At 34.9% G+C, this 13,479-nt stretch overlaps 1 protein-coding gene across 1 annotated transcript in view; it reads left to right on the plus strand.

Annotated features, from left to right (window-relative positions):
* LOC308190634 (uncharacterized protein) overlaps positions 1 to 13,479 on the plus strand; it is a 165,102-nt gene that overhangs the window by 141,454 nt on the left and 10,169 nt on the right. Inside the window, exons 4-6 of the mRNA XM_080582250.1 lie at positions 9,085 to 9,132; positions 9,367 to 9,467; positions 11,612 to 11,678. Coding sequence (XP_080438376.1) covers positions 9,085 to 9,132; positions 9,367 to 9,467; positions 11,612 to 11,678 — 216 coding nt within the window. The remainder of the gene's footprint in view (positions 1 to 9,084; positions 9,133 to 9,366; positions 9,468 to 11,611; positions 11,679 to 13,479) is intronic.

Here is a 13,479-nt window from a genome sequence, read left to right on the forward strand (position 1 = left end):
AGGGATTACTTGTGCACGTTTTAGAAGTTACAAGTCTCCAAATCAAATGTAAAAATCTAAATTTTATCTAGCAGTCAGTGAAGAGACAGTTTAATGTTCATAGTGTAATGGATAGAACACTAAAATTATCCTAGGTTACATAGGAAGATGAATCACTTGCAGCTTTTTAGTGCTGTTCTTATTCTTGAAAACTAAGGGTTGCAACAGCCATGTCAAGGGGCTCCTGATGACATGTAGATGGAAGATCTGTTGCTGATTGTATGCAGTACTGCAATTTAAATTAAAATAAAAGTCTAGGATTATGAGCTCTGATAAACAAAAGGCAGCCTTCCTTAACTGATACTTTTTTTTTTTTTCTTTTCTCCTCAGTGTCTATTAGCAGGGTTTTAGGCCTATGATACAGAGCAGTTCCTGTGGTTTTTGTTGGTGATTTATGTCTGCATACATAACTGACTGCTTTTGGTCTGGTCTCAATGTCTCTTAAAAACTGCAAGCTTCCCAGTCTTCACTGTATGTTCTGTTTATGTACTGAAGACTTAAAGAAAAGGAGGTAGGTGTATGAGAGAAACTGAATGTGTGGTAAAGCACGTTTGTTCTTTGGCTTAAGTAATATGTTTGCGCACTCTTTTCTGTAAAATTGTGGAGCCTTGGCAATAAAATACCTCTTCAGAAAGCTTTTGTTGTAAAACTAACGATTGTATGTGTGAGGTTTCATTTCTTGCCTGGCGTTCTGGGGGCTTTGCTTTAAGATTCCACCTACTTCTTTGTCTTGCTATGTGGTAAGGCAGATAACTAGTTTGACAGATATCCGGGAGGGCACTTACCAATGGCTATAAAGACTTGAGTTCTCTCCTATTCTGTTGTGGTGGTATGTCAAAGTCATACAAATTTTCTCTTTGCTCTAGTTCCCAAACTATAAAATGGGAATAATATCACTGTTTGGCTTCACAATGGTGCTGTGAAGCACCTGTTAAAATCTGTGAGCTATTTAGATTTTATAGCGATGTGTGTTCAGAAATCTATGGAAAACTGAGACAAACAGATTTCTCTCCTTTCAATGGTATGTCCTTATCCTTTCTTGATTTTTTTTTTTTTTGGTTAAAATAATTAATTGGGAAGTATGGTTATTCTCTTTTTCTGAAAAAGTTAGCAATAATCACAGACAGAATTTTGTGTGTGTATAGGCAGATAGAAAAAGAGGATCATCAAAGATTAACCTCAGGCTGTATGAACCTAAAATAAAGCAATCCCATATGAACTGTGGGACTTATACAGAACTTTACTTGCCAGTAAAAGCCATTAACCCCATGACAGTACCATAAGCCCCTTTATATTAGGAAAAGCAATTTTAAACTCTTGAGTGATTCCTGACGGAACTTTCTGTACAAATCACAGTCCAAACATACTTCATTAGTCTCTCCTATTCAGCATAGTTTGTGTTATCTCAAAGATGTTCTTGGCAGCAAAGATGTATAACATACATACTTTAATAATATAGCAAGAGAAGTGTAGTATAGTATGCTTTACAGGATATTTCTCTTATGGTGGTGCCCAGTCCATCTTATGTGATAAAGAATTAATCAAGTAACACAGAACAAATAGCTGCCTTGCCTTAGCTAAAGTATATGTTCATACATTGCTATGCAGTTACAGGAAATTATGTTTTCATGACCACTAAATAAAAAATAAAGCATCTTGCTTTACATTTGGAAGAATAAGGAAAAAGAAATGCAGAAGAGCTCAAGGACACCGATGCAGGGAAAGATGAAAAGTAGAGAAGAGAATTGGCATATAGGATTTTGTTTTTATTATATTTACCAAACCTAACCCAGCAACATGATGAGATTGAAAGGATGTTTCTAGAAATTATAGTGAAATTATTTAGTACAAGTTAAAGCTATTATATTTGGTTGGGGAAAAAAAAAAAAAAAAGTTTGTTATAAAGAGAGCTCTCAAAAGCAGGAATGTGGGAATGTGGAGATGAAACAAGGCATTGATCCTGCCTCACTTTTTCCTAAGGTGTACCAGTTCTGTGAAAACCTTTGTAAAGGTGTGATCCAGGTCATACCCCAAGTCCATATCATCACTTTAACGAACATTGAAGATCACACAGGAATGTTGGTCAAGGAATCTTTGTTTTATTCTGTGAGCCAGGAAGAAATTTTGCTGACAATTCAGCTGTCTAGAAAACTGCTCTTTTTTCCTGTTGGTATTGAGATTGACATGTAGGTTCTTGCCTTCATTTAGGTGAACCTGAGTTTAAATTCATCATGCTCATGATGTACCATGCTTATGCTTCACCACAATGGTGTGAAGTAGCTGAAGACTTTGAATGAATAAAATTATTTCTGCAGCATTTTGGGGAAGACTTCTTTTCCAAGGTGACAGAAATTCACAGTTACAATTGAGTTAAAAATACATATTATACATAAATTTATAATACTTTACTATTAAGGTTGTATATTTCAAACAGTGGGGAGAGATCTCATTTCACTGCATCTTTTGATTCAGTGCAATTACCTGAGACATGAGCAATTGAGAACTTTCCAGTGTATATGAAAAAACGTCTTAGGGTGAAAGAAATTTTTAAAAGATATTATCTCTGAATTTTGAGACAGAATGAGCACCTGGTTTCCCCAGAGGGGACATTTCTTCATTGTCATCTCACCCAGTTTCATCTGCCTTATGGTTACCTTCTTCTGCTTGCACTGAGTTGATTCATCTCACTTTATAGAGAATATGTAGTGATGTGAGTTCAGGACTGTCACAGGCAGCTTCCAGCGTTCCCTGCACTTTCTCTGTAGTTGGAATGTCCCACAGCTTGCCTGTCTTCCCCAGAGCAAAGACGATGAGAAGCAAGACAAGCATAGGTCTGTTAGGTGTGGTTTTGTGAGGATTTTTTTGCTGGTGATGCTGGTTGTTTTTTTTGTGGTGTGGGTAAAACTGCATCAGTATATTTATGTAATATAAAAAATGATGTATTGCATATATCTATATGTTATATTTAATCATGAAGTTTGAATGCCATCATAAAGAAAGTGCAAATTTCTTTTGGGTCAGATATTATGAAGCTTCATTTTATTTTTGCATCTGATTTCTGAACTATTTTCTCTGAAGCAGTGTACTACTCTGTGTTGATTCTTGTTAATGTTATTGGCACATAAATCTATCTATTAGCTTATTAGTATACTGAGCTCTTTGCAGTAAAATGGTATTCTAGACAATATAGAAGTAAATATTAAAGTAGACGTGTCATCATATTTATACTATGCAATTCCATAATCTAGAGCATATTTTGAATAATTCAGTAAATGTAAATTAATATGGAATGACTCTTTTCCTTTAGATGTTAGGAAACTGAGTTGATGCATATGATCTATACAGTAGAACTGTGTTCAGGATCCCATTACATGAGAAAATATTTCAATCTGTCTTATCAAGATACCAGTAGTCAGCAAAAAATGGTAGCTATATTTCAAAATGTCAAATTAATTTGTGGAAGGGGCAATTTGACTGTGTTACAGGCTATCAGTTTGGAAATTGAATCCCTAGCTTGCCAATTTTACTTGATAAAATTTACTTTTTCAGGCTTTTTCTTTAGACTTTCTGCTGCATAACTTACAGGGTACTTATATGTGCCTCCTTTGGATTTATTGGTTAATTCGCAAAGGGAGTCTTTTAAATATATTATGTGTTGGCTTTTTTTGTTGTTCAAATTTCAGAAATGTGCTAGGTTAAAGTTTGGACTAGATAATCTTAGAGGTCTTTTCCAGCCTAAATGATTCTATGATTCTAAAAAATATTACATTTTACTGAGTACAGTGAACTGTTTAATGAGTCAAATACTCTACGTTGTGATTCCAAACTAGTTGGTGGTTGGGCCCATAGAGAAGTTGTTTGTTAATGGAAGATGCCATGAGCTTTTAGAAGAATATTCATAAGGAGTTTTCATGTGTATTTGGCTGCTCTTGGAGGTAGATGAAAAACTTCTTGGTCTTGCTTTTGAGTTTTCCATACATACAAAAATATTAAGAAATTCCCTTGAAGAAACTTCCTGTTTATTGTTTTCACATAGTAGAGTGGAGGTGAGAAAGCTAAGGAGAGCATGTTTATCATGGAAATTTTTAGTTCATCTCCTCTTGTTTTGATATCTGTGTCTGAGACAGTCATTGCCTCCTGTTTTGCTGTTATCAAAGGTGGTAATGCTTAGACTCTTTTGTCTGACAACTGCACTAAAAAATAGATACAATGGTTTTGCTTATCAAACAGTTCTGTTTAGTTTCTTTTACTAGCTTGATAATGCTTCTATTATTTTGTCTTTTGTAAAGATCGTTTAAATACTATATCTTCATCACCATTATCGCAAGGCCAGTTTTATTCTTGGTTCTATACCAAACCTTAATGCGTCTCATTTACAAAGACTTCTGAAATTTTGCATGCATCAACATACTTCACAAGCTGAACATAATTTATGACCTAGTGATTTTGTTTTTGGTTGTTGTTTTGTTTATTTTGATATCATGAGAGAATAACATTAATGCAGTATGTTCTAAACTTGCGCTGGTATACAGATGTTGCATACATACTTATGTGTGTAAAAGATGATGTTCCTTATGATAGTCCTAAATAGAGGCTGTAATAATGGCAAAAAATATTTACATAATCTGAATTTTTTTTTTCAAGAAAATAGTATACTTTTTTTTTGTCTGTTTGTTTTTTTTTCTATATTACTCATTTTGTTAGGGGTGTTAAGCCATTACTGTATCTTTCTGGCAACATAGCCACAGAAGGTCTTTATCATGGGGGGAGAGGCCAATTGTATATCCATTATGAAAAATCTAAAGTGATAGTCTATAAGAAATTGTGTTATGGTTTCTTTTTCTTCCATTTTATTTCTTCCAGTTTACAAGTAAAAAGATATTTTTAAAGAAACTTCAATTTTTGCCTTACATGCAAAACAACCTCATTGTATATGTTTAATCTTAATTCAGTCATGAAAGCTTGAATACCACCTCAATGACTAAATTTTTTAGAGTCAGAAGTTGGAAGCACTAATTACAGGTCTTTGTGCTTACAACTGACTTCAGAATTGTTCAATTCATTATTCTGCTTTCACAATAAATCCCCGTTAGCAAAGATTATAAAAAGACTTGTCATTCGAAATGGCATGGGGCGTTTTCTCTTGATTAAGATGAGGAGTCAAGAAAGCTGACCCAGCAATGAATCTCTGACAACCTCTGTGTTTAGAGGTCCTGGCAGTCTTCTGCTGATTAAGCCCATCTGTAAAAACTGTTCTAATATAAGAGCCTGATTCTGTAAGATTTTAAATATCTTAATTCCCCTTGATTTTCACAGCATTCCAGTTTTACAATAACTCCTCATAAACAGAAGTTGATGGATCAAATTGCTGAACTCCTTACTCTATATCCAGTCTCAAAGAATGCACCTTTCATTCTGTTACAGTATTGGTACATTTTGCTGACTGAATATATGGCATCTTTTCCTCCATCTTCTGCAGCATCAGATTTCCATAACTAGAGAGGGCCCGCAGTATTGGTCATTTCCCACATCATGAATAAGATGTTCATCTGTGAAATAGCAACAATACCTATTATTTAATTGACTTTCCCCCCACACATATGCACACAACTACATTCTAAAATGGCTGATGAAAGATAATACATGGTATCTTTCAGACTCTCCTAGCACTTGACTTCTTCACTGAAAATGCCCTCCACACCTTTGGTGTTACCTTGGGGGAAACTATTCTGCCAAATGGAAAAGTCCCTACAAAAATAAGAACATCAAAGTCAAATAACTAAATTAGTCATTTTTAATGACTATTGCTGTCGCACTAAATTTAAAGCGTAGTTACATATCTAGTGAGCTGAAAGTAAGCAGGGTATGATAAAACTATCAACATAGAAAACCATTAAAAAAATGTTAAATGTTTTTTGACGTGCCTTTTTTTTTTTCCTAGTTGCTTATTTGGAAGTTTTATACTAGTTTCTAATCATGTCTTGAAGCTTTTCCTCTGCAAACATAAGGACTAGAAACTTTTTTTTTTTTTTTTGGTTTTAAATTAAACTCTCTTGTAAACATTTTGGTCCAGCGAGCTGAGTTTTTTGAGGAAGAACCCAAATATTTTGAGACTTGCAGTATAATTTTCAGAGTTGTTGATATTGTAGTCAGGTCCAAATGTAGTCCTCAGCTTCTGTCAAGTATGCAGCTAATATACAGCATACACGAAATCAGAAATGACAACTTCTCAATGCACTTTGGTGTTGAAGAATGAGAGGGGTTCTCTGCAAGTAAATGTAGCATTATTTCTAAAGCTCCTTATGGCCCCATAGAAGAGTTTCTTCTTTTGTCCCTCTTTCCTTTCCTCACCTGAGACCTGCAATAGACTTAAAGAAGCAGTATATGTATTTTACTTGCAATTTGAATGACAGTACAAGAATTTAACAAAAAGAAGGGTGTTATGAGACATAGCAGAAGGTAGCAGAAGTAATTGTGTTGTGAGAAACAAAGTCATTGTCTTATGATAGTAAGAAACACCACTTTTCTCTCTTTTTTTTTTTAAATTAACTTGAGCACATTTCAAATGCCCTGAATCTTTTGTCTGAGTTAAAATTTTGGCTCTGTGCCAAACAATTGCTTTTTAACTCTAACATTATCAGTTTTCTAGTTAAATATGATCATAAACAGAAATATCACCATCTGTGGCAGTCATTCACAATGAAGATATTGTCAGAAATGAAGTGGAAAAACTCACTCATTCTCTTGAAGTAATCCAATACTATGTGGGCTAAGTCACGCACTAGGGTGGATTAAACAAATTCTGCCGTATTCAAAGTTTTAATCTGTGTTTGCCAATTCCCTAATGTATTTTGGGATTTTGGGGTGGAAATAAAATGTTTTCTCATTTTCAACCTCTTTTTCTTCCCCTTCCCCATAACAAAAAGAACAGTGCAAATGAACACTGAAAGTGGATGTGTTCAGTGTGTAGCGGTATTTCTGTTTTTCTTGTATGTTTGTCCTCTCTGTTTTACAAGGAGAAAAAAGGGATTTCAAGTTGTGGATGATTTTTGAGAACCAAATTTCTGTTTTCCAGTTAGTTGCATTTGTTTATCTTCCCATGGAACTTAAGAAATAAATAGTTCTCTCAAGGCATTTTCCATTTAGCAAGGAGTATTGAAACTTTCTATTTATTTATTTATTTTAAAGTTCCATTCCCCCAATTCATTCAGACATATATGCAGCCATTTTTAACTGAAACCACAGTTTACACACCCCTGACAATTGCTTTATGTTGGTGGCCACAGTTTTATATAATTTGTGATCACACTGTTACTCTGCTACACTCCAGTCTTCCCTCTCAACTTGCTGCTGGGGTTGGGCTGCCTGTGGCTCTCAGTGGGTATGGCATCTTGGCACTCAACACATATGTTATTCCTATTTCTGTCCACTGGATTCACATTCAGACCTTGCATAATGAGTTGAAGGATGACAGTTCATCATCAGGGAGCAACTGCAAAAGTATTCAGTTCAAAATAGAGTTAAACACAACAATTTCTTTTCAGTCTTGTTAAAGCTGCTCTCTTTTTACTCCACTTCAAGCTACATCATATGAAGGTTTAGTAACTGTGCGATATTGATTTGAAGTGCAATAATGTACTTGAAGATTCACTTCCAAGACTGAGATGAAAGCTGTGTATTTTTCCGTGTCAATGGCAGTAGTAATATGGTTGTCCATACACTAAGAGTAAAAGGTTAAATACTGTATTTGTTTGTTTTCTCCCAAATCTCTATCAAAACTTTTATGTCATCTGTTCAGACTCATGGTGTCCTTTCTGCTTACCTGAAATGTTGTGCAATTCCTGCACTGCATGTGTGTGCATTCAGTGACATACCTTGGGAGAACAGCTAGCCTATAAAATAAGATGACATATAGCATTATTTTTCCAGTAAATATATTAACCATAGGTAAATTACACTGTGCATTGTTCAGTTTACACTGTGAAACGTTGCTGGGAATGGTCATTGCAATGCAGCGTATGTTTCTCTCTGCTCTACCCTTATCCTGTTTCAAGTACCACCATCCCAGAAAGAGTGGCTAACTGTATTTTAGTTGTTAGTTTTAAAAACTATACTGTTATTGTATGTAAGCAAATGTTTGCTTACAAAGTAGAAGTGGCTATACCTATAATGCCTCTGGGATTCACAGCCTCACCATGCTCCCAAGATGCAGCTCCAACTGTCAGTATTGCTCTTGCAAAAAGGTTGAAATCCTACTTGCCGTTGCAGCAAATGAGGTTGGGGACTTTACAGGAAGGGCTTCAGACTGTTTGTCTGTTTCATATTGATCACATGAAGGTGTCAGAAGAGATGGATAGTACATGATAATGCCTGCTGGAAACCTACCTAGATGGCAAGTAACAGTATGCACTTCAAAATGCAGGGCATGCTCAGGGTTTTCCCTTTGTGCGTGTAAATTGATTCACATGGGGTCTTACCCTTATGTTTCTGAGAGTAAATAGCATGAGAGTTTCTATTTGGTGCATATGTGCTGGCTTTTCTGCAAATTCTCCCATCAATAGAGGAAACGGTAATGCTTTATTTTAAGTAATTGATTCTATTTAAGTTTCGTTATGATTGTGTTCTGACACTACTGTATTTTAATAACTCCAAATTAAATGTTTTGTAATTTCTATTCCATGAGAAAAATTTCAGCAGCAATGCTTATCTGCAATTCTGTAACAGTGAAAGCAAAACACAAGCACTTTAAACTAGTCTTTCCCAGAGATGAAAAATTCATTTTTTTAGAGCATTTGAAATAAGCAGTGGCATTAATGTCATTTGTGACAGATACCTTCCTGATTGAAGTGCAGTGTTGATTTGTACTTTGAAGGGTAACTTGAAGAAAGTTTGTGCACTTGTTTGCTGAGTTTTGTTAGTGTAACCCCTTTTTCACAAGGGAAGACAAATCCTCTCTCCCACCATTTGGGCTCAATAAGACTTTTTTTTTTTTTCTTTCTGCTTCATTATGGCAACTGATATAGGCCAACTCTCTCTTTTTTCCAGGGCAAGATCCATTTGGACATCTATACCTGAAAGGACATCAAAGAGAAGGTCAAGCTTTCCTAATAATAATAATAATAATAACAAATAAAAATAAATAAATAAATATAAATATTTTGTAGATAGCATGGGATAGAAATTATCCCTGATGGTCTATTGACTGGAAAAGAAAATACAATAATGGGACAAAGGTGCATGATATGAGTGTAATATCTGAGGTCTCTTTATGTTGTCTTTCATTTTCTTTTGTTTTTGCATGTTTGGACTGTAACCTTCTGGGGACAGGAGTTTTCAAGTGGTGTTTCCTTGCTATGGAGAGAGAGAGAGACGGGGGCTTATTGCCACAGTTATTACTAGAAGACCAGCTGAGGACACCGAGAGCAAAGGTAAAACAGCTCCCTTTCATTGGAAAGGGGTAATAACATGTTGGAAGGAGTCCAGCTCTTCCTGGCTTGGAAGAGTCTACCTATCTGTTCTGTGTTGTTGATCATTTTCCCCTCACATTTATGTTCTAAGTGCTGTCTTGATGTGAAATGTCTTATTTTTCTTGTTACTTTTTTAATGAAGCCTTTTGGTCAAGGTAGCCTGCAACATACTGCAGCACAAAATTATGATCGGAGTGTTTAGTTCCCTTTGCAGTCTGTGAGACAGCCTTATGTAGATTAAAATAATGCTGCCTCAGTTTACCAGTCTGTCAACTGAAAATGAAACATACTGGGGAGAAATGCCATACAATCCTTATAATGATACATAACTTGAAGATGAACATCCAATATTGTAGGCACACAATGGAAAGTAGAAGAAGAGACAGGGCAAATCGTAAAGTTAATTGCCATATAACCTTAAGTACTCCTTGTCTCCCACAGAGTTATTATATTTCTTCTTCTCACAGGTTTTGTTCATTTTTTAATTCCTGTTCCAGGTATCCTTAAAAAGCCTGTGTCAAGATTTCTACATAATGCAATGTCCCTGATTATAAACTCTTAAGCATTTTACTTGTTTATACTTTACACATGCAAGTTCATTTCAACTGCACTGTACAATGTAAAGTCCTGTGCACAGTGATTTGTGTGTGTGTGTGTGCCCCGAGGGGTTTTAAGCATAGCTTCCTAAGGCAATAAGGTTATCTGCTCACAGTTAATCTGTCAGTAAGTTTTGAACTCCTAATTGTAACCAAATTTTGAATGCGATTAGGTGGAGGAAGTAGAAAGCAGGTATTATTTTTGGCAATTATCTTTTGCTAAAATGCTGAGTATTTGTCATGACAACTGACAACACTGTTCTTCCTACAAGCCATGGCATGTCTATCTCTGGAAGACCATGTTGTTCCTTGCCTATGGCTATAAAAAAAATATGAAAATTTAAAGCTAAAGTGCTGGGAAATAAGAATGAGGAAGAAGAAACAAGCTTCATCTGTTGAATGATTTTTTTTTTCAAATTTTTCCACTCTACATCTTTCTTTGCTATAGATTCTAGATACTTTCCTTTTCTATAGATCTTTATTTTTATAGTTTGTATTTCTGTAAGTCCTCCTTCTCAGCTCCAGTCTTTGCCAGCTTTGCATCAGTTTTGACTACTCCATTTCCATCCAGTAATTTTCTTCTGTCAGTTTGTGAAGATCAAATTGTATTGATTGCATATTTTGATCAATGGACTTATGTAAATTTATCATGTCCCTAACTATTCCTCAAATATAATGTTGCTTGCCTTTTTAGGCAAAAAGCCTCCTGATAGTATACAGGCTTTATTGTGTGTGTGTGTGTGTGTATATATACATATATATATATATATATATATATGTGTGTGTGTGTGTGTATATATGTGTTTTTTCCCACTGAGAAAATCGAATTCAATATGTTTTGAACAAGCCTGAAATGTTCTAAGCCAACAACAGAGCCAGCTGAATCCTTATGAAAAATTTCTGCCAGGCTTGCAAAGTATTTGCATGGACTTAGAAAACAGATCACAAAATTATTCAGTATGATTCTCAAAGTATGCAAATGTTGCCTTTAAGAAGCAGACATATGAAGAAAATCATTTGTTCTTCTTGTTCATCTTAAGAGAATATTTCCCGTGTTTCACTCTTTTCTATAAGTAATTGACAGGAATTCTTTTTATTTTCTCCCACGGTAGGTTCAGAATTAATTTTTTTTTTTCTTTCTCTCTAGATCCTTTTCTCTCTTCTGTCTTATTTATTTATTTCACTCCTCTACACAGTACTATTCTCTGCTTGTTTATTATTTGTACCTCTCTTGGGGCAGTCTCAAATATATTCAATTCTCATGGCAAATGGCTACAAGTAAATAAAAATTAGTTCAGGAATTGGCCTAGAGAATAATAAAACTAAACAAACAAACAAAAAGAATAAAACCTTCTAAATTAATAAACATTTACTTAAATTTATCACCTGTGTTTTCCAATACTGGACCTAAAAAGGAAATATGGATCAGTAATAGGGGAAACAGGCAAAATATGGAGTTCTAATATCCTCTTATATCATTAACTAATTTTAATTTCCCATTCTTCATAGATCTTTGGGTCCGGTCTTGTTTATACAGCTTCATGAGGGACAAAATTCCTAACCTACATGGAACAAGGTAATTAATTCTTCCAGGACTCAAATAAATTTACTTTTCCTTCAAATAATGTATTATTATTTTTGTTTTTATGAAAATAAACAATAACAACAAAAAAAAGAATCATCTTAAAATTATTATATGTCCTGGTCATTTTAATACTGTGTAATGGAGAAAGCATTTAATTAAAAAGCAATAATTATGGCTGTAAATAGCTACTTACTAGTTTTTGTGGGGTAATACGCTTAAAAAAATATAATCTATAACTTTACCATTTGATCAAGACTGACTCAAATGCTTCATTAAGAATTGTTGTAAGAAATGAACACAAAGGAAGCCACCTCTTCTGTGGGCCAGTTAAGAAATGGTACTGGTCTTCGAACGAAATCCTGAGGCTCTGTTTAAGCCTCATTGATTTTAGTGTGAGTTGCTAGAGCTATCAAGAATAAAATAGATACCTTTGAATGTTCAGCAACAAAGCAGCAGCTCCTGTCTCTGTGTTACTCTAGTGACAAATGCTGCTTGGCTTCTCAGCACAAAAGAGAAGCTATTTTAATAGAGAGAGCTCATGCCTGCAATTCTGATGCTGCCAAGCTTGACAAGGAAAATCCTACCACTTCTACTTTCCTTATTGCTGGTGTTGGTATGGCCTGCATGTAATGGAGCAATAGTTACATTAAAAATATCTGTGTGCAGAGTTGAGAGTCAGGACTCATCTTATAAAGGCAGACAGCAATTCATAAGAGCAAAGTAATGGTATAAATGTATGGAACAAAACATTTCAGACATATCCCATGAAAATAAGAAATGACTGTTACCTAGCTTTCGCATATAGTATCAGAAGCATTCCCTGATAACAGTGTAGCACAAGGTCACCCCTGGTCACTTCCTTTACCTATTACTTGTGTTCACCCATTAAAGTTTATGCTCCATTTACAGCTATAAATGAATGTCCTGCACTGCTTTTGAATATTAAATTCCAAATATATCTCAGCATTTTTTTAAATTTGTTTAAAGTGCATGATGATTTTCTCTCGGAGTGTAAGTACTTAAGACTCTCTTTTAAAGTCCCTTTACCTCTGTGGCATTTCTGTTAATTGCATAGAGAAGATACTGTTCAGAAACAGTTGCTCTTATGTTGAATCTTTGTATGCTTTCTGTGTGCTTCTACTGAATAACTAAATGACCCTAATAAGGTGTTCTTAAGAGAAACAGCAAATCATCCCTCCATTCTCTTATCACAGCCATTAGTTTCTTCATTGCACAGTGATTTCTTTCTAACTTTTAAATTCAGTTTTGTTAATTATCATAATAACATCTCCTTACTGAATAGTGAAATATAAAAACGTAACACAGGATTCATGAAAGCCCCCATTGTTTCCATTCATCTCAAATACAGTTACCCAAGTCTGCTGAGCTACATTTCATTTGGATGTAGCTCCCTCGATCTAAATCAAGACGTAGGAATGATGTTACAGAATTCACCTGTACTGTGATTATTGCAACTTTCACATATGTCTGTCCCTTTAGCTGTAGAGCAAGGGAGTAACATCACTGGTCTGTTCTGTGTAGGTTGTGAATTCCGGGCTGTGAACAATTGCTCATATCAGATGCATGACTGATATATTTTTGAAGCATCATGACAAAATTTTAATTGGTGAATCTGCCTGAATTTTGAAAAAACATATAACTGCCAATTCATTTGTTCCCTAACCTCAGTTCCCCAGCCTTGGGAACATCAAAAAACCACCATAGATTTATTTATTTATTTATTTTTTACATTTTAAGACTGACTTTTTTAGTAGGACATGAATCCCTGTGA

This window comes from Anser brachyrhynchus (genome assembly GCF_964034855.1).
Source record: "Anser brachyrhynchus genome assembly, chromosome: 2".
NCBI classification, from domain to species: domain Eukaryota; kingdom Metazoa; phylum Chordata; class Aves; order Anseriformes; family Anatidae; genus Anser; species Anser brachyrhynchus.